At 39.3% G+C, this 22,452-nt stretch overlaps 2 protein-coding genes across 4 annotated transcripts in view; one reads left to right on the top strand and one right to left on the bottom strand.

The window, feature by feature from the left end:
• Positions 1-1,154: 1,154 nt before the first annotated feature.
• cd40 (CD40 molecule, TNF receptor superfamily member 5) lies at positions 1,155-9,631 on the bottom strand. Its single transcript, XM_080031950.1, has 9 exons — positions 9,500-9,631; positions 8,817-8,898; positions 7,617-7,739; positions 7,121-7,264; positions 6,915-7,008; positions 5,913-5,971; positions 5,272-5,367; positions 5,126-5,157; positions 1,155-1,948 (listed from the first exon to the last, which is right to left on the bottom strand). The coding sequence occupies exons 1-9, from the start codon at positions 9,563-9,565 to the stop codon at positions 1,643-1,645; spliced, it is 1,002 nt and encodes a 333-aa protein (XP_079888076.1). The 5' UTR covers positions 9,566-9,631; the 3' UTR covers positions 1,155-1,642.
• LOC307253780 (uncharacterized protein) overlaps positions 9,052-22,452 on the top strand; it is a 44,117-nt gene continuing 30,716 nt past the window's right edge. Inside the window, exons 1-9 of one of the 3 annotated variants that reach the window (XM_080031949.1) lie at positions 9,052-9,105; positions 10,022-10,156; positions 12,869-12,997; positions 13,593-13,673; positions 14,204-14,377; positions 14,614-14,768; positions 15,285-15,473; positions 16,105-16,780; positions 17,599-17,761. In XM_080031949.1, the coding sequence (XP_079888075.1) occupies positions 12,881-12,997; positions 13,593-13,673; positions 14,204-14,377; positions 14,614-14,768; positions 15,285-15,473; positions 16,105-16,780; positions 17,599-17,761 (1,555 nt within the window). In that variant the 5' untranslated portion in view covers positions 9,052-9,105; positions 10,022-10,156; positions 12,869-12,880. Of the gene's footprint in view, positions 9,106-10,021; positions 10,157-11,558; positions 11,720-12,868; positions 12,998-13,592; positions 13,674-14,203; positions 14,378-14,613; positions 14,769-15,284; positions 15,474-16,104; positions 16,781-17,598; positions 17,762-22,452 lie in introns of those variants that run through there. The other 2 variants (XM_080031948.1, XM_080031947.1) reach the window with 2 other exon arrangements.

The following is a 22,452-nucleotide window of genomic DNA, read 5'->3' as shown; positions in this document are numbered from 1 at the left end:
CACACACACACACACACACACACACACACACACACACACACACACACACACACACACACACACACACACACACACACACACACACACACACACACACACACACACACACACACACACACACACACACACACACACACACACACACAGCTGCCTTGTCCTCTGGCCTTTTCCTCTCCATGCAAATCCCTACAAACAGGAACACACATAGAGCAGATTAGCCCTTTATCTGAGCCTCTTCTCCTCACAGCAAACACATGAATACAGAACAGGATATCATGTCATGAGACTCCATGAAGTTTCAGATTTAAAGATACAACAGTGTCTCCTCTTGATTTGGACTTTTTACACTGCTAGGCTACTTACTGACACTTTACTGCTAATATCTCCACTTTTAGTCTTAACAAATACTATCAAGTAGCAGGTCACCATATTGGAGAAATAGATGATGAATTTGAGCTTTTCAAAAGGCCACAGCGGACCTCTGGCGCCCTCTTGAGGAAATAAAGAGTAAATACAGCATGACTTATTCCCTTAAACCAGCTGTTTTCACATTGTGGGGAGAGTACAGGTGAAACGGACGGTAAGACTTCACAATAAGGCACACACCTTTGTAGTAACTACTACATAGTTATGCTTCACCTGACCCATACGGTTTTTTGTTCTTAGTAACCCGCATAGAAAACACAGACGCTTCTTGTAACTCCAGAACTCGCCTGAGAATATTCATATTTTTCAAGTTTTCTTCGATATAAAAGCAATTCAGTGATAGTAGTTTGCTAGTGCATGAGTGCGATGCAAAAGGGAAGTGCTTGTTGCTCCTCCGGCTTACTTTCAATGCTGGAAATCTTACAAAATGGAAACTAATATACTATAGGCTAAAATGACTCAAAGGCTCAAGTTGCAGCCCTGCAGCAAAACCAAATCCACCATAGCAACATTATACTTCCTCTATTAATCCCCCTAAGCATCATGGGAACTGTATTGATTTTGTCCCCAAGGGTGTCAAACTTAAAAATACACACCTACACCTACGCCCACACACAGGCACGCACGCACCCACACACACACAGGCACGCACGCACGCACCCACCCACACCCACACACACACACACACACACACAGCAGGAAAAATTAAAAATCCACATGGTTTGGATTTACATTTTAATGCAAGTAAAAACACAACTTTTAAATTACATGCAGTTTATATGCACAATTATGACATTAACACATTTGTGTACCTCCTTCAATACTGTATATACAAGTGTTTTGGATATTAACAAAAAATATACATAATAAAGTCAAAGTAAAAAATGAGAGCACAACTTAAAAAAATGCTACAGACTTTAAAACTAATGCAGTCACATACTTCAGTATGTCACAAGTATCTTCTAATATTCATCAATTCATCATTTGATTTGAATTGTTTTGTTAACACACTAGATTTTTTTTCCAGTGCACACACAGTACAGACAGGTAGGGGATCGCGAGTAGATATTTGCTGATTTTGACAAAAAGTGATTTTGACAACAAGCATTCTCCAAAATTGCTGAGGAAACTAAATACATGGAATTATGTACAACAAGCAAAACATGGGGATACAACAGCAAACAGGTTGCATTCATGATTGATTACACAATAATATCTATGTTGAGGACATTGTAAACGTTGAGTCGGGTTGTGACTCCTGTCGGGAGAGGATTTCTGATTTCCCGTTCTCCTGCACCACAACATTCCCTCTCTCGGTGAGCGCTACATCTGAAGGCATCTCCTCACTTGGGTCAATCTCGTTTTCCTCCGGTTCCATCGTGGACAAACGCTCCTCTTGAGAGGGATGGAACTCAGGAGAAATTAACTCCTCATCATTCTGTTCAGTCGGGTTTGTCACCAGTAATGCCGCTCCTCTCGGCGTTGGCTCATTTGCGTCTCCAAAACACGATTCAACGCAGCCCTACAAGAGTAAAAAAAACATTCAAATGCATATTAGAAATGAAGAATACTACATTTTTAAAGGTGCACTATGTAACTTTGGGTGTGTCAGAGAAGTGAACATTTTCCAAGGTATATTCTCATAACTGAATTAACAAACTTTCCTCACAGGAAAATTGGATCCCTGGAACACTGTTTGAAGTTATAAGGCTACCTTAAAAGTAACCGTTTCACTGTTGTTGTTTACAGCAGCAGGGCCCACAGTTTGGTTTATAAACATTTTCTAGTCTTACGTTTGGTTCAGGGTTCCAGGTGCCCAAAAATAACTTTGTTTTGATTTATGATGATAGAATTCTTCAAAACTAAGAGTAACAAGTGGAGAAAATGTATTTTGTAAACCAGCTGAAGGCTCTGTAAATGTAAACAAATCCTTCTCCCTTGAAACGGCATAGTGCACCTTTAAAAAGTGGATTTCAATTCATTCAAGGCAACAGATTGAGTATCTCTGTCAGTGCGTTTACATGCAGACTTATAATCGGATAACTAAACGAATAAGACCTCAACAGGACTTTTAAACTGCATGTAAACACCTTTATCCGATCTACTTCGGACACAAATCGGCACAATAACGGACAAGAGAAGTCGGATAAGAACACCTAGATAATTCGTTCATTGTCGGCTTTCTCTCTGCATGTATACAGGGATCGGATATCGCATATCGGACTTCTCGTTCTGTGCTTGTGTGCCTGCGCGTGATACACCATGGGTTATTGACGGAAGAGAACCGGACGTGGCTCTAAAACCACTTGTTGAAAGCATGGTTGAAAGGGCTACAGCGCCACCTAGCATAGTGGAGACAGCCATGCATCGGACATTTATCCGATTTCTGAAAGGCCATGTATACTCAGACAAGTGACACGGTCCGTTCGAGTGTCTTGTTCGATATATGTGATAATCCAATCTAGTTGTGCCATGGAAACGCACTGAGTGGGTTTACATGCACTGTACTAATCAGATCAGTCCACCTGAGAAACACAAACATAATTCCTTTAGCAGTTTAAGGGATTAAGAAAAGCCCTGTAAACCCTGTAATCCTCAATACTAAATAGCATACAACTGTAGCGACTAAATTAAAAGTCCTTTAAAAGACATGTTTGGCATTCTGTGAAAAACGCTTGTTTGCTTTCTTGTCGAGAATTGTATATAACAGACCTGCAAACTCATAGGAGGTGAAAAAGGTGACAAACACCCGTCCCTTCTAGGGGGGTCGGGTGTTTTTCGCTGTCCAAACGATTGGCTATTGTTAAATATCATTCACACAACCAGAGTTCTCCACTATTGCCTCCAATGTCCAGCTGGGTGAAAATAATAGCCAGCTGAGATCCTAACCCTCCTAGGGGGGTCCGGGGGTATGCCCCCCCGGGAGATTTTTTTTAAACTTTTTAAAGTGAAATGCATGAATCTGGTGCACTTTGAGAGGGAAATTAAGAGGCTAAATCTGAGGAATTTTGTGTGAACAAATAATTTGGAGACACTGGGTCGGATGAATTAGAAGCTTCTTGGATTTTCCATTAAAATGTTCATTTAAAATAAAATATTATGCAGGGTCCTCTGGGTTGGGCTTGGTGCTCTTTTTCTTTTATGGGACATATTTCTCTGTAATATAGCCTAATGAATACATTTAAATGCAGAGAGAGGAATGAAGCAGAAGAACTCTGTTGTCCAGCTATCTTTTTTTCCACAGACGAGGCTGAAATAGGTTATACAGTGCATGGGCATCTGAGCCCCATTTCCAAATGTTTTTAAATAAACTCAATACACACTGGACGTGAACGTGTCGTGATCAGTTAAACTTGGATTACCTCCCAGATGAACTGATTAAATTATTGGGCTATTAACTAGGCTATCTGGATCAAAACATTGTATTCATTTTTTTGTATGATATAATAATATGATGTTAATATCAAACACACAAACTAAAAAATAAAAATAAAAATAAATTGGGGGTCGGCTCTGATTGTGAGCGCACTGCAGACACTTCATTTCTGCAATGTGCGCTCATTAAACTGTCAGCTTCACTTAAGAGTCCTGTGTGGGTCAACAGCGCAGTGCAAACTATGCAGCATAAAGTTATAACATTCGTCTACGACCGTGATGTTAAATCACCTTCACACAAAGTCTCCGCCCCAGCAAAGCAGCGAGTCGATCGCTGTGACGGTGAAAATCACCGGGACCCGGGAGACCCAGTGAGCGAGTGAGACGCCGCTCAGAAAAAACTCTGTGGTTTGATGGATGAAATCAGTCGGGGATATCCTGCCCGTTAACTTTGTCTACGGGAACGGCTTCCGCGATCTTTTTCTATGTCTCGAGTCTAACAGAGAGCCATGTCGGCAAACTGACAGCGCGACTAAATAAAGGGAGTGTATAGTGAGCTGCGTCCCTCCGTATAGTTTCTGTTTCAGTAGGCTGTTACATTAACCTCTGAAGCATTGACAGTGTTTAATCAAAGCCTCTAATTTTTTATTATCAAAAGGGCTTTGATTGAGACTTTTAGCCAATTCTAAAGTCTGAACACACAGCGGCAGCAGTGATGCTTTACTGTGCCCGATCTTTTAACGCTGATTGGACAATACTCATGACGTCTACCAAAGATGTTTTATTGCCAAGATAACGATATTCCCTTGTCTCACACTACGGTAACTCGCCCACACAGTCCAGTCTGGGAAGCGCTGGCTGACTTCTCTGGCAGCTGCCGCTACCCCCCCCCCCCCCCCTCCCAAAAACAAAAACTCTTCGGATCTATACGATTCACGTGGGTCATATATTTTGATTCTAAACGGCGATTTTCGCCGAAAAGCGACGAGTTTGCAGGTATGATATAAAGATCCAAACCACACTCATGCCTGTACGCTTAAAATGATGGCATTGGCAGCAGGCAGTTAGCTTATCTTAGCATAAAGACTGGGAACAGGGGCAAACAGCTAGCCTGGCTTAATTGAAAGGCAAACACATTTTTCTGTTAACTAATGGCAGTTGTGAATTGTAAGATTGTTTCGAACACAAGCATAAGCATTACATCTCATAACATGAGGTGCAATCATTTGTGTTGATCACATAGTCATAACAAGTTACATAAGCATACATTCTGAATGAGAGATTCATGAAGCTGTGAGGAAAGCAAGAAATGTAACAAAATTACCTTTAATTTCCCCTGTGCATCTCCATGTTTAACTAATACAAAAAAGGAAGAAAAGACAGAGAACGTGAGCACAATAAGTGGATTACTCAAAAATATCACAAATCACATAATGTTTATAAGAGCATTTAGAGCATAGCATAGCCTACCTCTCCATAGGTAAACCCCGAGTATAACGATCACAAACGATACAACCAGGGACACCACAATAGCGATCGCCACCACATGCGCCCTGGAGTTTTGCTCTGCAAGGCAAGAGAAAGAGAAGAAAAAATAATAAACATAAATTAACCTTCTAACAGTGTGTAACATTTAAAACACATTTACAATGTATCAACATCAGTACATCATCTAACGTACAGTATCCTTAGAGTTAAGTGTTTGAGTTGCATTTGGGTATTTATTTAAAGGAATGCAAAACTCTCAATATACAATATGTCCTCAAAGACAGGAAATAACACATATTTGCATGTTACCAGGAGGAAGTACAAATTAGAAGTTGCAAAAAAAAAAAGATGGTTCAATGCTTTATTTTTAATTATAAATCAAAACATATATATATTTTTTTAGCAATTTAAACAGAGTACAGTCTACAGACAAATGTATACAGTGTGTAGGGAAATGCTGTAAATCCCACACTCAAAAACCACAGACCGGCATAGATTTATGAGACGCATCGCCTTCATAGTTTCGTTTTGACAAAGCTAACCACACACACAGCAGTTTGGGGGCGGAGGCAAAAAAAAAAAGTGAGAAACTTTTACTATTTGTCTGCCTACACCGAACTTACCACAGATGTTGTCAGATACGTCCGTTCCACTTTGTTGAATATGGAATCCATTCTCGCACCTGTAAAAGGATTTCACATCGTTAAAATGATGATTCTTGTGGTCAGATTTAGGCTATCATTTCTCATAAAGTGTCCAGAAAGGCAGCAGTTTGATGTTGTTGATGTTTAGGTGAATGAGATTTTAAGTTTAAGGAAAACCAGTATTATGTAGTAAGTTTTTGGCCACTCGAAACCTTCAAAATAACTTCAGTGCTCCTTGGCAAAGGCTATCCTTCTTTCAAAAGATATTCCCTTCTTTGCTATTTTGATGATAGTGATGGAGAGAGCTCCGAAATCTCCCATAAAGTATTAAATAAGGTTTAGATCTATCTCTCAATTCAATGTGATTCACAATATTTTCAAGAGATATATATTCATGTTAATCCCCTCAGCTATTCAGGTTTTATTGTCATCTTATATGTCCATATTTTTTATGGATTTGGCTTTTTGTTTTTTCCGTGGCTGAAATTTACTTGAAAGTCTGAATACGTTAGCTGCTATTTCTCAAAGAGATGAGAGTGAATGTTAGAGTGCTAGGTCCAGTGCTAAGCTAAAGGTGTCAGTGCTTCAATGGAAGCGCTGGTTGGATCATCAAACAGTGTCGAGCACGTGATCCCCACACCTTTTCACTGACGGATATCCAAGACTGGCTGTATGAAGTATATATATTCAAGAATACTGTTACCTTTAGTGAACTGCATACTGTTCTTAAGTGACAATGGAGAAAAAACACAAATAAATTCCAATACTATAAAGCCCAAGTTTACTTAAAAAAATGTTTCTCTGGTGGCATGTGTCAGCACCACAAGATTGATATCCTATTCCCTTAATCGAGAATAAGCAATCGTCACAAAAGATATACAACATACCTTTTTACATCTTAATACTAATACAAACATATGAGAGCATCCCGTCATTTCAAACAGAGTTCATGTGTAAATGTAGTGGGCTGGCTTTACTTACTCTGTCCACTTCACACACACACTGTCCCATGAGGTCTCATTGGAAAAGGTGTCAGGAGGGCATTCCTGGCACACTGTGTTGTGCGTGTGATTGCCTGAAAACCAAAAGCGATGGTCAAAAAATAAAATAGCAGATTACAAAAAAAGTTTAAATATTCAGTGAAGTAAAATTAAAGAAATTCACTATATCAAACCTAAGTGTGGTACCTTTGCGATGAGCCCCTTGTCCTGGTTTGCATTTGCTGTGCGGCACACAGGTGATACACTCTTCACTGGAGCAGTGGTATCCGGGTTTACACACACAGACGTTTTGTTTCTTGGTCGAATAGACAGAATCCTCAAAGTTTTTATCTGAAAGAAGGATGGAAAAAAGTTGAGAGTTGTGCTTTAACAAAAACTAAATAATCTATAAATATACTGTATATTTGTATGTTGCCCTGGAAAAAATGAAGAGACCACTCCAAAGGTTCAGCGTCTCTCGTTTTACTATTTAAAGGCATATGTTTGAGTAAAATGAACATTTAGTTTTTTTTTCTATGAACTACTGAAAGCATTTCTACCAAATCCCCAATAAAAATATTGTCATTCAGAGCATTTCCATTCAGTAATGTAGAGATGAAGATTTAAGAAAAATACATCGTGATCTCTTAATGTTTTTCAAGAGCTGTATACAGTATGTTGAAACTGTTGTGTAGGGTCTTACTGGGGTCACAGTACGGCTGGCGTTGACACTTGAGTCCACTTGTGTATTTTTCCTGATATTCTCTCTCCGGACAATTGTTGCATTGAGGTTCAAGGCAAGTGCCGATGGAAGTCATGTGGGTGCCTGCAAAACATAAAGTAATAGTGTTTAAATGTGAACTTGTGGCCAAAAGAAATACAATTAAAAAAAGGAAACATCTATTCTTCTTTAAAGGAATGCTCAATTTATTGCGGGTAATTAGCTTAATTTGTGAAGGTTAGATAATAAGATTAATACCACTCTTAATTCGTTACACTGAGTTTGAAGCTAGCTTAGCATAAAGACTGAAAGCGGGTGGAAACAGCTAGCCTGGCTCTGCCAAAAAGGTAACACAAATCTTCTTCCCACAAGCACCTTTAAAGCTCACAAATTACAAGTTACATATTTGATTTTTGTAAATCCACACAAAAGTTTAAAGGTGTGTTCTTTCATTATGAATTTCATATTTTCCCTTCATATCGTATAGTAATAGTTTCGCCTATGAAAGTGTCAAAACGTATTGGAAAAATTCCCAACACAACTTCTCAGAGTCCAAGCTGATATCTTAAAATGCCTTGTTTATTCCACCAAAAGTCCAAAACCTAAAATATTCAGTTCATGATCAAACAAAACATTGAACACAAGCATATCCTCTTATTTATAGAGAAGTTGTAGCTGGAGAATGTTGGGGAACTTTATTTCACAATTTTTCTCCTGAACAATGACTCAGAAGATTGACTGATTATTCTCAAAATAAATTACGATTACTCTCACGACGAACCAATATTAATGTATAGCTTCATATTGCTTAGACTATCATAAGAGCTGTATTGATTTTCGTCTCCAAGTCTTGGCAACAAAGTGTATAAGGCTTAAGTATTTTCCCATCATTGTCAGCTATTCCTTTAAAGTGCCGTGGACGTTAAGAGGGGGAAAGAGAAAGAGTATCTTTAAGATAAAGAGGGAAGCTAAGTGAAAGCAAAAATTTATGTTTTTATGGCCTCAGTGATGTTGACATTGAGAAAAAGCCCCCAACAGCTCAGTATCCATTGTGTGACTGAATCAACGTCCCCAAGGTTGAAAACAGAAATATCATGTTCCTACATCTTTTTGACTTAAGCAAATACATATACAGTATGAAATAAATAAATGAAAAACTGCAGTGAAAGTGTGTTTACGTACCTGGACCACACATTTTGCAGCACTCGCCATTCTTCTCATATTGCGTGAGTGGGTCACACTGGGGCTGAGCAGCTGCTATCACCTAAACAACAACAAGTGTGTATGATACATGAATAAGAGATAGTGACAGTAGCTTAGGTCTTGTCTGGTTGGGTTATTCTGTGATCAAAGTGCGACTGTAAATCCACTTCCTAAGAGCGGTCTGTCTGTCTGTTTGTCAGTTAAAGGGGCGTGACGGAAAGTCCCAAACATTCAACAAGCTGCTCACTGAGAAACCAGAAGACAGCAGGTGCAATGCCATTTTTTATTTTCTTTAAATATCAAACGAACTATTATAGACGTTGCGATAAAGTTGTTTTTCACCCCAACACAGTCACGAGACTGACTGTTGAGAAGAAAACGAAAGTGAAACTAAAAAAGACATACAGTAGGCTATATGACGCGTCATTGGGTGCAGCAATATGCACCATTTCGACAAGAATGTGTCAATTATTATAGCTATTGCAGATAGAATATAATAGAATAAAGTATACGTAGCTTAAACTACAGCCTATAATAACACAACTAGATGAGAAATAACATGAGCTGCCTACGTGTTTCACTAGTCAAAATCTATGGTCAAAAGCGATTTTCTTCCTCCCCACAAAAAAACAACAACACATAGACTAAATCATTCTACTCACCACGAGCGCACACAGGATCAGCTGTAGTTGCATCCTGTAGGAGGATTGTCTCTGAAGTCGCAGCATGTTGTATCGTTAACACGTCCACACAGTCACAGGCTCAAACACACTCTGTATAGTCGCTGGACTGAGACGTAGTAAGAGCCCTCCTGTAACGATACCGTGGGAGGAGCTGCCCAAGGGGGGTTTCCGCAGTCAGTGTGATATATTTTTTTTTATTTGACCATTTCCTGTAAAGCACTAATATCGTTGTCGTATTCTATCACCGAGAATGACGATGTTGAATTAGACATTGGCAATATTTTACTTCATTTAATTACAATGGACTGTTTCTAAAAATTATACTTAGCCTACATCAGGTTTTACTTTATTGTCCCTGTGGGGGAAATTTGGCGTTGGCCTAATGCATGATAGCTTCATTAAAACCTTCATAAAACCACGAACAAAGCAAATTAGGATAACAATATAGTGTGAATGCAAGCTCCAGCATACACACTAATAACATGGTTATGCTTCTTGTAGGTTAGCCCCCCATGAGGATATTTGCTAAGTACAAGAACACTGGTGGATCTGTCCAATCAGAGCAGACTGGGCTTTTCAGAACAGTGGGCTAAAACGGAGCATCTTGGACGAAGGGTGAGAAAGGCTGGAAATAAGGTATGAAGAAATGGATGTGAGAAGAAAAATAATATATCTTTTTTTAAACCGCCTCAAATATACACCAAAAATACAGTACTCCAGTAAAGTACTTAGTTGTATTGCTGCAGACCATTGCTACATTTTAAAATGGAATTAAGGATTGTATGGGGCAACTCCTACACAGAAGGGGGGAATGAAACATATCCATAAAGGTATTTTTCACAAACTGTAAGGCTTCCTGGGGTATTTTATAACATTAAACTTTGATTGTTTTCATGGCTCTGGACCGCTCCTATTCTATGAAACCAGGATTCCCCCTAGAAGTTTTGATGCAGGGGCTTTCCCCACATCAGTCACCGTGGTAACTGCAGTTGAAGGTCCCCCTCTGTTGTGTAATACAGTCTTCACACAGACGCTTCACTGACTGCGCAAGTGCAATGATATGAAAATTTGATTATTTAAAAAAAAAAAAAAAACAGCTGTGATTCAGATTTGGCTGTGTGTGTATCCAAGCGATTACAGCACCGGATGCACTAACTTTCTCACAACCTTTTATTTGCTGGAAATTGCGACGGATTCCCAATAAGAGTGTCCTTTCTTGTTCCTAGATTTGAATAATTCCATTTTAGTTAGATAGTTTTCTTAGTATTTTTATATTAACACAATGACACCTGTGAACTAGGACTTTTCCTTCATTTAAAAAACTTACATAACTAATGGACAAGAAAGCTGAAAAATCACATTTGGTCCCATATACTATACTACTACTATATACTGTATACCTAGATACTATTTAATTTGGTTTTGCCTTCTGGAATGATTAAAATAACTACTGTACCAGATTTGTTTAGGTTTTATTTGCCTTTTGGGGTTAAAATAATCAGTCTTAAAAAGGCATACCATCTATGAATCACAAAAGCAGCATTCTGATTTCAATCAAAATCATCAGGGGAAAATAATAATATAAAACATAAGATGAAAAGTTTATTTCTGTTGCTATCTAAATTTGCATGGGACTTTACCTGGATTTTCATTGAAAAGATACAGTAAATCAGCCATATTCCATAACAGTATCGACAATAACATTCTTAGCCGGAACCAAGTGAGATATATACATTATATTACTATGTTGAATCATTATGAGGATTGTGAAAGAGCCACAGGGTTTCTTAGCAATCTCTACATGGTGAAACAAGGTGAGTAACAGGTAAGGTGATTCTTCCTGCAAGTGGAGGCATGCAATCTGACTGGAAATGTTTTCTGCTGTTTTACAGAGGAAAAGTCTTTTGTGTTTCTGTGGGCGTGTCTGAACAGCCTCTGTCTTGCCTTTACCTGGCCGAGGGGGAGGAGTTACCTGAGCTCAAACAGGCGGAGAGGTAGAGAGAGTGACAAAAATAAACCACAGCAAAATTCCCTTTCCCCAGGTCACAACAAAAACACCTTTGCTGTAAAAAAAAAGGATCTGGACAGTTGTGTGGTGGACTATTGTTTTAAACCTAAAAAGTTACAATGCTTAGTTTAGGATCTAAGAAGAAAGACAACCTATCAAGAATGGATAGGAAGAGTGAGGACCTGCCACAGGTAAGTTTTCAGTTTATGTATTTAGGCAGCCGTGCAGGCATTGGGCAGTACATTATTGTAATAGCAAGCATCACGTTCTAATTAACCATGTCTTTGAAAGGGTCAAATCAATTGCTTTTGTTGGAGTCAGGGTCACTATATAACTTACTGTATACGGCTGCAGTGAAACAACCCACTCGTTTTCATTAACGTCATATATGAGCAGCGAGAAGGACACACCGTTTTGGTTCAGTTTTATGGGAGTCTCTCAAGCGTACTTTTTTTTTTTTTACTTCCTCAATTCAAAGTGACTTCCCGTCTGTTCATAGGATCACACACAAGGGAATAGATATTGACTCAGAAATGTCACAGACAATGGGTTGTTAAAGGGCCGACAGCTTGTTCCTGTAACAGCGTGTGTTGAACAGATGCGGAGGCTGATTTTACGTTGGAATGCAGTGGTTCCTCTTTACGTTTCCAGTGAGCTGACATACTGACTAATCTTGTCTTATCTGAAAGGACAGTTCATTAGATGCCTCAGTCAGATGTATTGTGTGAAACTAAATAGTGCATGGCCAAAGGTTGAAACACACATGAAAGCACTTGAAGAGGTGTTAAAATGCTCTTGAAGGAGATATCTTTGAGTTGTTTGTTAGTTTACCAAATGCGTTGCCATGCACATTTTGGGGGATATGAAGCAAAATTGTTCACATGAATTGGATGACCGGAAACATTTAAAGGTAGAGTCAGCAATTCTGCAGCATGCTTGTTGTCAAATCACTTGATCTAAATCAGGGAATATCTCCTCACAATCTGCTGCCTGTACATACTGTGTGTGCACTATAAAAAAAAGAGCCTAGGCTCTGTAAACGGGCATGTTGCTAGCTACGGTGGGCCCTGTTGTTTACAAAGTCTTTGTACCAGTTTACAGAGCCTAGGCTGTGTATTAACACCATTTGTTTTTCAGTGCACATACGGTACAGACAGGTAGAGATATTCACTGATGTTGACAAAAAGTGATTTTGACAAACAAGCGTTTTACAGAATCACTGACTATATGGCCACGCAAATAAAAATTTATTAAAAAAAGAACAAATCCCACCTATTGCTACAAACTGTCTGTATTGACTGTGTTGTTGTTGTTGTTGTTGTTGTTGTGTTTGGTTTCAGTTGAGCAACGAGATGCAGCTGATGATCATGAACAAAGTGAAGAACGGAGAGATGACCATCGAGGACGCTCTGGACCAGGCCAGGAGGGACAGGAAGAGCATGCACAAACAACAGAGCAATGCTGAAGAGGTACAGATGGATAGATAGACAGATAGACAGATAGACAGACAGACAGACAGACAGACAGACAGACAGACAGACAGACAGACAGACAGACAGACAGACAGACAGATAGATAGATAGATAGATAGATAGATAGATAGATAGAGCTATAGCTAGAACCAGTCATTTCTAGAACCTTACCCCATTATCACTCAACATACGGGAGTGGTTCTAACACTCTCTGCCACTTTGACAAGTAATCCATTTTACATATTTTATTTGCTTCCTCGTCTGCTTTGTGAATAGCCCACTGGATAAATGACTTGCCTGTTATCCCCGTAAAAACATTGTTATGGTAATAAGCTGCTCAGCCTGTTAGTTTAGCTTTAAGATAAATCTATGACTGTTTGATTTAACCAGAAGTGCTTTTATGTAAGAATGTTACAACTCTAGTTCTACACCTTGGTAACAATGGTAACCATTATCTTGAGTGAGACAGTATCTGATGTTGTTTTAGTGTATTCTTTTTGCTATATTATAATGCCATCTGCTGTTCACTAAAAGGTGTTTTCTGCAACAACAAAAAAATCATGTACATTTTTTTAATTATTTTTGTCTGAAGTTACAGGAACAGCGGCCAACACAGCACAACTTCAGCGTTCACAAGCATAGCCGCTACCGGTGGCAGAAGCGGGTTCTTCAGGTGAGTGGTAAAAATACACACACCCCTGCTAGAAGATTCATGTTGCTTCAAGGCCACTGAAACCCAAATCCTCAAAATTATTCTATGTAATATGGGGAGTAAGTTGCATCATAGTAAGCATCGGAAAGATGCTAAAGATATTGTCATTTTAAGTTTGATAGACTTTACAGAATTTTGGTTTAAAAGGAGGCGGGCTATGCTCTGGGTCTTAATGCACAATAAGTATTTTGAACTAATCACGGTATAGTTCTCTGTACGGACATTCTACAAAAACAATGACTTTTGATGTGGAGACCGTTTGATATGGCCAAGCCCACGAAGTCCTGTCAAACGGTCAAGAAAGTTTTTTTAACTAAGTTTTATAATATTTATGAAAATGTATTTTCAGATTATTACAAGACACCCAACTTTGATATCATATATTGATTTTTTACTATTTTAGACCAGGTTTCATGGTCAACCACATTGCTGATTCCAATGCTTAGCAGATATCATGTTTTATTTAAACCCCTCGCTTTGTGACAACCCAGATTGATTTCAAGACCAAGATGATTTGCAGCATAGAGAAAGGCATCATCAAACGTCAGCTGGCCTTCTCCATGGTGAAGAGCTGTGACGACGGAGTGGGTTCCCGGTTCTCCATTTCCTTCAAGGGACATCACGACTATGAACTGGAGGCCACTTCACGGGAGGACAAGCACAAGGTAAATGTGTACAACCAGTAGGCAAAAAAAAATGGTTGTCACCGGATAATATATGTAAATTTTTCATCCTGTCAACCATTTTTTCCATTTTTGTGGCAACAGGTGTTATTGGGGATTTATTTTGTTGGCATTTTCGCTTTTATTAGACATTTTTGGAGAGACAGAGATGAAATGGGGCAGAGAGGGAAATTAATGGGATTTTTTTTTAATGCTGGCAATTCTCTCTTTTTCAACAGATCACACAGCTTGTGAATCAGATCATTTACGGGAACATCTACGATCCAGCAGAGGGCGATGCAGAGAGCAGTCATGAGCCAGAGCCCTCACAGAGCCTGAAGGAGGGAGTGTTGCTGCTGCACCGCGGAGGCCTGGCTTCCTTCAGATGGGTCAAGTACGCATGTTTCCTCACTGCTAAAAAGATGCTACTTCCAGATAGCCACTCAGCAAATGGCAAAAGATGAACTATTCTTAGCTAAGTGTTCAAAAGTAGTTCTACGGGTATCGGCCTTCTTTTACACCTTGAAGAATGTTCAAGCCGCCATGTGTTGGTGTACAGTACTTTTTATGTGTCTTGCCCTATGAATTAAAGGCCTTTTTTATATTTTTGAAACCAACCCGTGTGTGAGTGCCTGGACATGGATTATTTATTAAACTATTTTGGTCATAACTCTTCCTACCATACATCAACTTTATTCCCTTCCATGGGCATCGGTGGTTTGGTGGAGGATACCAGAAAATGCTTTCTTATAATTAAAAAAAGTTATTTAATTACAAGCCATTTAATTAAATAACCTAATAACTAGGTTTGAGATCATTTAGAAAAGATGTCACCTTTACATATAGTTATTCCAATTCCAATTCGCAGTGCTATACCTTTACACGTAACTCCTTCTGCATGTTGTTCCAGATACGAGGTCCAGCTCCACCCAGGCCAGCTGACACTGGTTCCCTTCAGGAAACGAGCCCTCGCTGACGGGGAGGTGACGTCATATGTGCCCCAGCCTATCGTGGTTCACCTGTCAGACGGTCACACCAGCGTACAGAAACCCCCCGGATCGGACATCTTCACTCTGATCACACACAAGAATGAGTACCAGTGAGTGAGAATCACAATAAGAATCACAACAACAAGCGCTTAATGAATTATATCTAACACAACAGCTGTGTTTTATTTTCAAATGTATTTATTTGACAGCCAGTGTTGGGCAGTGCAATGAGTTACTCTTTTACTTAGAACATTTTTTTTTTTTTTTAAAGATATTTTTTGGGCATTTTTTATGCTTTATTGATAGTGCAGAGAGACAGAGGTGAAATGGGGCAGAGAGGGGAGTGACATGCAGAGAACGACCGCGGGTGGGAATCGAACCCGGGTCTGCTGCTGGGCCCGGCCCGGGAGGGGGTCGCCTTACCAACTGAGCTAAAGGCGCCCCCTACTTAGAACATTTTAACATTATAATAATATAATTGAAAAATAATTCAAGTACTTTACCAATGGCATCAAAAGTTAAAAGTAAAAAGTAATTTAGTAAAAAGGGAAAAGTAATATTATTATAGTAATATATTACTGAGTAACAAGTTCCTGCCCAACACAAGTTACAGCCTTGTTAAAGTGTAGTTACGATGCATCCTCATTTGAGTCATAAACAACATCATAAATATAAAGTGTATTAATTAACCAGACATATCTCAGCTAAATAAAGAAGTTGAGTTTTATTGATTTATTGCAGGTTCCGAGTGCCTTTACAAGACCAAACGACCGCTCCCGGGTCTGTCCAGAAACAGAGAGATTCCTGGGTCCAGGCCATCGACAAACTGTGTTCGGACTGGAAGAGGAAGTCCATGGGCGAACACATGTTTGTGGAAACAAAGGCTCTACGAAACATCAGCATAGAAGAAGACGTAGAAGACAGTGACACAGATCTTGAAGAGTGTCAAGTGCCAAGTGTTGTAAATACGAGTATTGTCTATCCTACCATTGACTATAAAGACATCGATCTAACTTCTAGTAGTGGTGGAGAAGGTCGTTTATCATGGGATAACACCAGTGAAATCAACCCCTCGGCCAATGACACTAAACCTGTCCCCAAACCCCGAGGCATTTCTCGGGGTTCAATTCCAGATATTAGTCCTGACCTTTTGATTCCCATCGCACCCTCAACCTCTCCCGTGGATGTTTTTGATGAATTTCCACCAGCTTCCCCTAAACCTAAACCTACTACAGCCATCATACCCTCCTCCAGCCCTGTCCCAAAGTCTCCCGGCCATGAACTAGGCCCGTCGGTTGTGAAGGTACCTTTGCTATCACGTATCCCAGCCCCTCCACCTTTACCATTCAAACCTCTTAAGGATTTAATGAAACCACGCACAAAGGCGTTCCATTGGGACATCGTGGCCTCAGAGAAGGTGAGACAGTCATTAGTTAGTTATGGTGAGACACTGCAGGTGAATAGGTTAATATCGTTTAACTTATAGATATCACATTGTATCTCTCTACCCAATTATTTTTTGACTTCAATTTTTTTTTTAATGTTTAAATGGATGGCTAAATATAACTAGTTATGTGTAAATATGCAAATCAAAAATGCTTAATCCTTCTGTTATAACCTTCGAAACAGTGCTAAGAATGATTATGGAAAGTTGTGTTGATGTGAGTGCTTTAGAAGGTGAGATTTTTAGATAGAGTATTGATAAAAGCTAATGCTGTGATAATGGCTCTTATAGATGGTTGAAATATATGACGCAAAAAAACAAGGTTTAGAAAAAAAAACACCTAAATGAACATTTTGAACCTTTTACTTATAAACTACTATGAAATAAGACATGTTTATGGAAGTGGCAAAATAGCCAAAAATCTCAAAATTAGCCAGTGCTTGAAAAACATTAAGTTTTTGCCTGCAGTGCCTTCATCAGAAGACACTACATTACCATATGTACACAGATCAGAACAAAGCTTACAAAGTGTCTCATTAGTGTAAATGATTCATATTCAAATGACGTATTTTCTCTCATTTCTGCAAACAGAAAAACTTCAGTTTTTTTTTGGTTTCAATTCATTACTCCTCATAAAGCATTCCATTGTTGTGAATTATTCTTTGTTTAGTCTGTCGAGTGATTCCTTTCCCCCTTAGTCAGTGTTGCTCTTTTTTCTAATGCTAACATTGATTTCCTCTTAAAGTGGAGTTGTCTCAGCAGCACTGAATTAATTTGTTGTTCCCTGGCAGATTGCAAAATCATTTTGGACACAAGAAAGCAGCGGGAGGATTGAAATCGACAAAGTGCGCTTATACGAGCAATTTGCCGTGAAAGATCTGGGGACGTTCAGTGTGCCCGAGCCGAGCGACACACAGCAAATTATGCTCAACGAGAAGATTGCACACAACTTCAGTGAGTAGCTCAACAGTGGATGTCTTTTTCTGTGTGTTAAGATTTTTGTGGCTTCTAAATATTGTCTGCTTGCAACAGGTCATGTTCAGCACTTTAAGGTGGAGTATGCGATTTTAGAGAAAGCTTGATGTCAATTTCCCCTTTTGTGTCAAAATCAGTAAATATCTCCTCACGATACATGTCCTTACTAGGCTCTGTAAACTGGAATGTAAAGGTTATGTCAAAAAAAAGGGGGCCCACCATATCTATAGCAACATGCTATATTAACACTGTTATTTTTTTCAGTGCAAACACCTTGCAGACAGATAGTGGATTGAGAGGAGATATTCACTGATCTGGAAAAAAAGTGATTTTGACAACAAGCGTTCTCCAGAATCGCTGACTCCACCTTTAATAATGAAGAATGCATTTACATATACAAAACATTAAGTATAATATCAAACATTAAATATAAAAAAGTCATTCATTCTCGATGGATGGAGTCAACTACATGGCATTAATATATTCATGTATATTCAATATGTTGTGGTGTAAAATAAACATACTGTTCCTTCAACCAGCAGAGGGAAGCACACACACAGAGAGAATACCCAGAATCTATGCAGTGCACAGTGTAAACTCTGGGCCCTTTGATTTCCAACAAATTAGACTTTGATCGCCCAATCAGGATCAAGCTGACCTCAGAACTCCTTTAGGGAGGGCCTATAAACACTGCCATTTTGCTGCTCTTTTAAAGTGATGGTTTAGAGACTTTATAATGAACCAAATAGATGGATATATATTCCCTGTATGTGTCTGTAGGGGGCAGTGTGTCATTAAAACCAGTGCCAGTGCCATAATAATAACCTCCCGGGCCAATCTGCAGTGCAATTGTGAACTAGAACATTTTTATATATCTCATCTAATGGCTTTTCACATTTGATTAACCGTGTGTACGTGTCTTGCCTTGTATATTTCAAGACCCATGCCAGCCAGGGGGGAAAAAAAAACATTTCAGAAGCCTCAAAGCTATAGTGGAAGGCATAGGGGATAGAGACACCGGGTTACAAGCCATACAGATGTGTTAGTGGTGGTGGTGGTGGGTGTGGGTGTGGGATGCTAAATAGAATCAGTGTTGACAGAGAAGCCTGGAGACATAATGAGAGTTCACATACTTCATAAAATATAGATATAGGGGATTCATCTATAGGGACAATGGCAGCGATTTTCTTGTGGTGATAGAGAGACAATCCCTGTTTAGGGTATGTTTGCTCTCCTGTCTGACCTGGAAACTTTGGAGCAGTAGTATAGTGTTGACAGCCTGCAGGTAACCCGGGGGCCATGCATCTTTCTGCTGGAAGCTTTAGAAGAATGGAGATATTTTGAAGTACAAGGGGAACTTCTCATGTTGCGCTCTCGTTCCTACTTACGTCGTGTTAATACTAATATAGAATGTGACATTGCAGCAGAGCATTCAGATCCTTTACTTAAAGGTGCTATGAGGAACTTTTAAATATTTCTGCAACAGTCAAATTTTTCCTCTGATGATCATAAATTACATGTAACATGCAAACAAGACCATTTTTATTTTTCTATAGTTTTTCTTAATGCCTTTGTACGCTCACCCAGGAGCAACAGCTGGCGTGGTTAAAACACTACCGCTTTTGTCCAAAGGTGTTGCAAGAATTAACAAAAGCTGAAAGCTAGAAACGAGACAGCGTGCCGAAGTTTGTTCTCTAGTTTTTGCGTCACTTTTCTCTCGCGACTCACCTCACATTTTATTCAAGTGTGCAGAGACCGGTTTGAATATTTCATAGAACAGACTTGGTAGATATTCATTCATTATTTAAGAAGTGTATAACCACTTGGAAATTAATGTTGTTGTTTTTTCTAATGACCTTAGAATGAGCCTTTTAAATCTACGTAGGAGCGGGGGTGCACTGCCATGTTGCACCGCCATGTTTTTCTACAGTAACACAGAATAGAAAAACTTAACGGCCTTATGCGTTTTTATATGAAGTGGGTTTTCACCTGAAATGCTTCCGTTGGTAGACGGAGAAGAAGCACTATAGAATAAATAAGAAAATACGTCTTCACCTCGTCCCTTGATATTGAAGACTTGAGGCAGTGGTGGATGATGCCATCTTTAGTAACTATAGCTTCTTGTCCTTGAAGGCCACCGTAGCTTCTGTCAATTCTTCAAACCCACTGAAACTACTTCTATAACCTAAACTAAAAAAATAACTCAAAAGTTGTATCCCTGTTGCCTTAATAATTATGCAATAGTTCAGGATTAAGTTCAGGTTGATGCGATGTATGAATAACAAAAATCTGATAATAGGACATCTCTTGCACTTGCACCCCCACACAGAGACACAGAGAGAGAGATAGAGAGAGAGAGAGAGAGAGAGACACACACGCACACACACACACACACACACACACACACACACACACACACACACACACACACACACACACACACACACACACACACACACACACAGACAAACAGACAGTGACAGAGAGAGATACACAACACACATAGACAGAGAAACACAGACAGAGACAGAGAGAGACACACAGTGCACACAGACGCACGCACGCACGCACGCACACACACACACACACACACACACACACACACACACACACACACACACACACACACACACACACACACACACACACACACACACACACTCACACACTTCCCCGCGTGTTTGCTTGTTTGTCATCTCCCCCTCTTCCTAAATGTGTTCTGTTTATTCACCTCATACCTCATTCTTTGCCACACACACACTATTTATTCATCCGATCCCAGTCCCTAATGTGCATGCAAAAATGTTCAGGCTTTCAGTTAGTTCAGGTTACACATCGCTTCACATAATATCACCGGCATATGATCCATAATTAAACGAACGAAGTAAGAACTGTTAATTCGCATCAGGCATAAAAAGCTAAATGCTCCTGGCCTGCCGTCTGCACTACAACTACAACTTTAAAAAACTTTTGTGTTAGCATTTACACAGGGAGGCAGATGGAGTTAGACAGCTTGAGCAGGTGGTCATATTACTGTTGTACTGGAGGTTTTTTTAAGTGGCTTCTTCTGGTAAACAACACTAGCCTGGTGGGAAAAGCCAGAAAGTGAAAAGCATCAGCCGAAATCAAGAATCCAAAGGACATTGCTGTAATGATCCACACTTATTCATAATATTTTAAAATGCTAGTCTACAGGAATCCAAAAAGACCATTTACTACAGAGAGTGCGGTTTGGTATTGATTTTTTTGATTGCATTCTTTCAGAAAAAATACCTACAGAGCAGATGAGAGAAAGAGATACGGAATTATGTTTGAGGAGGGATTTGTATCTGTAATACTATACTAATAGGCCTTGGACTGGTTCTTCTCCGCAAGCCATCACAATACGTTCAAATCACTTTGTGGGTTATTACGTTAAGGTTTGATTGAAATGAAATGTCTTCACGTTGACTGTGAAGAATTCAGATCATTTGAAACAATATGCGACTATGTAAAAATATTTGATATGGAGTTAACATTGTGCAATTTAAAATCCTATTTTGGTGAAAGTATAGAAGCATGGGAAGACAGATACCTCAAAAGTAAAAGAATTAATTCTGTCAAAGAATTACGGGAGCTGAGCAAGGCCACGCTTTCGAGATATATATCGAGAACTCAAATTATACCAGTTAAATGAGGAAACTAGTTTTCTAGTTATCACCAGAAAACCAACATAAGATAAAGCATTTTTTTGTGATAACAGGTTCATTATCGTGTTTACTCGATATAACGCAAAAATTAACTCGGGATCTCAAGATTATCAATTGAGAAGTAATTTTTTTTTTAAATGTAACCTTTATTTATACAGGTAAATCCCATTGAGACCGGAGACTCTTTTTGCAAGGGAGACCTTACACGTAACCATTCTCACACACATTCATACACCGATAGCAGGCTAACTATCGACACTCACACAAGGCAAGGTGGGTGAAGTATCTTGCCCAAGGACACAACAACCATGACACAAGTGGCAGGGCGGGGATTGAACCTCCAACCCTTCGATCATTGGCCGACCCGCTCTACCACCTGAGCCACTGTCGCCCCCCAAAATAGTAATAAAGTAATAAAAGGAAATAAACCCCTTTGTTTCAGATTACAGCATTAGAACACTATTGCAATCACGGCAGTGCTTGCCCTCCGTCAAACAATGCTCCCTTTGACAGATACAACATTATACAGTATTTCACATTGTTAGAGTGTTGATGAGTTGACCCTAGTCCTCTTACAAACTTTTGTTTTTGTTTTGATGTTGAAATAGAGATGAGGACAGCACTCCAAGTTGACTACTTTATTTAGTTGCCACACCTCGTCTGTTTGGCAACTAAATAAAGTAGTAAAGTTGGAGTGCCGCGCTCATATTTATTTCAACATTGCGGGGTTGTGAAGGGTTCAGCGTCCCAGTCATCCTTGTGACTTGAATGCGTTATCTCCTGTTTTTGTATTTGTTTTTATCAAATGATCTCTGTTCTTCTGAAATGTTGGACAAGTTGACCTCTTTGGGCCTCTCAGACTGTTATCATTAATGTTAAGTATTGTCCCTCTTGAATTGCCGTAGAGTAGGAGTATAAAGCATCATAGAATTTAAATAATCAAGTACGGCTTCATCGAAAGAAGTCTACTGAAGTTAAAGT

The sequence above is a fragment of the Ammodytes marinus genome, assembly GCF_949987685.1.
Source record: "Ammodytes marinus genome assembly, chromosome: 7".
Lineage (NCBI taxonomy): Eukaryota > Metazoa > Chordata > Actinopteri > Uranoscopiformes > Ammodytidae > Ammodytes > Ammodytes marinus.
The sequence above is the reverse complement of the archived record's forward strand: the minus strand, read 5'-3'. Positions and strand labels throughout refer to the sequence as shown.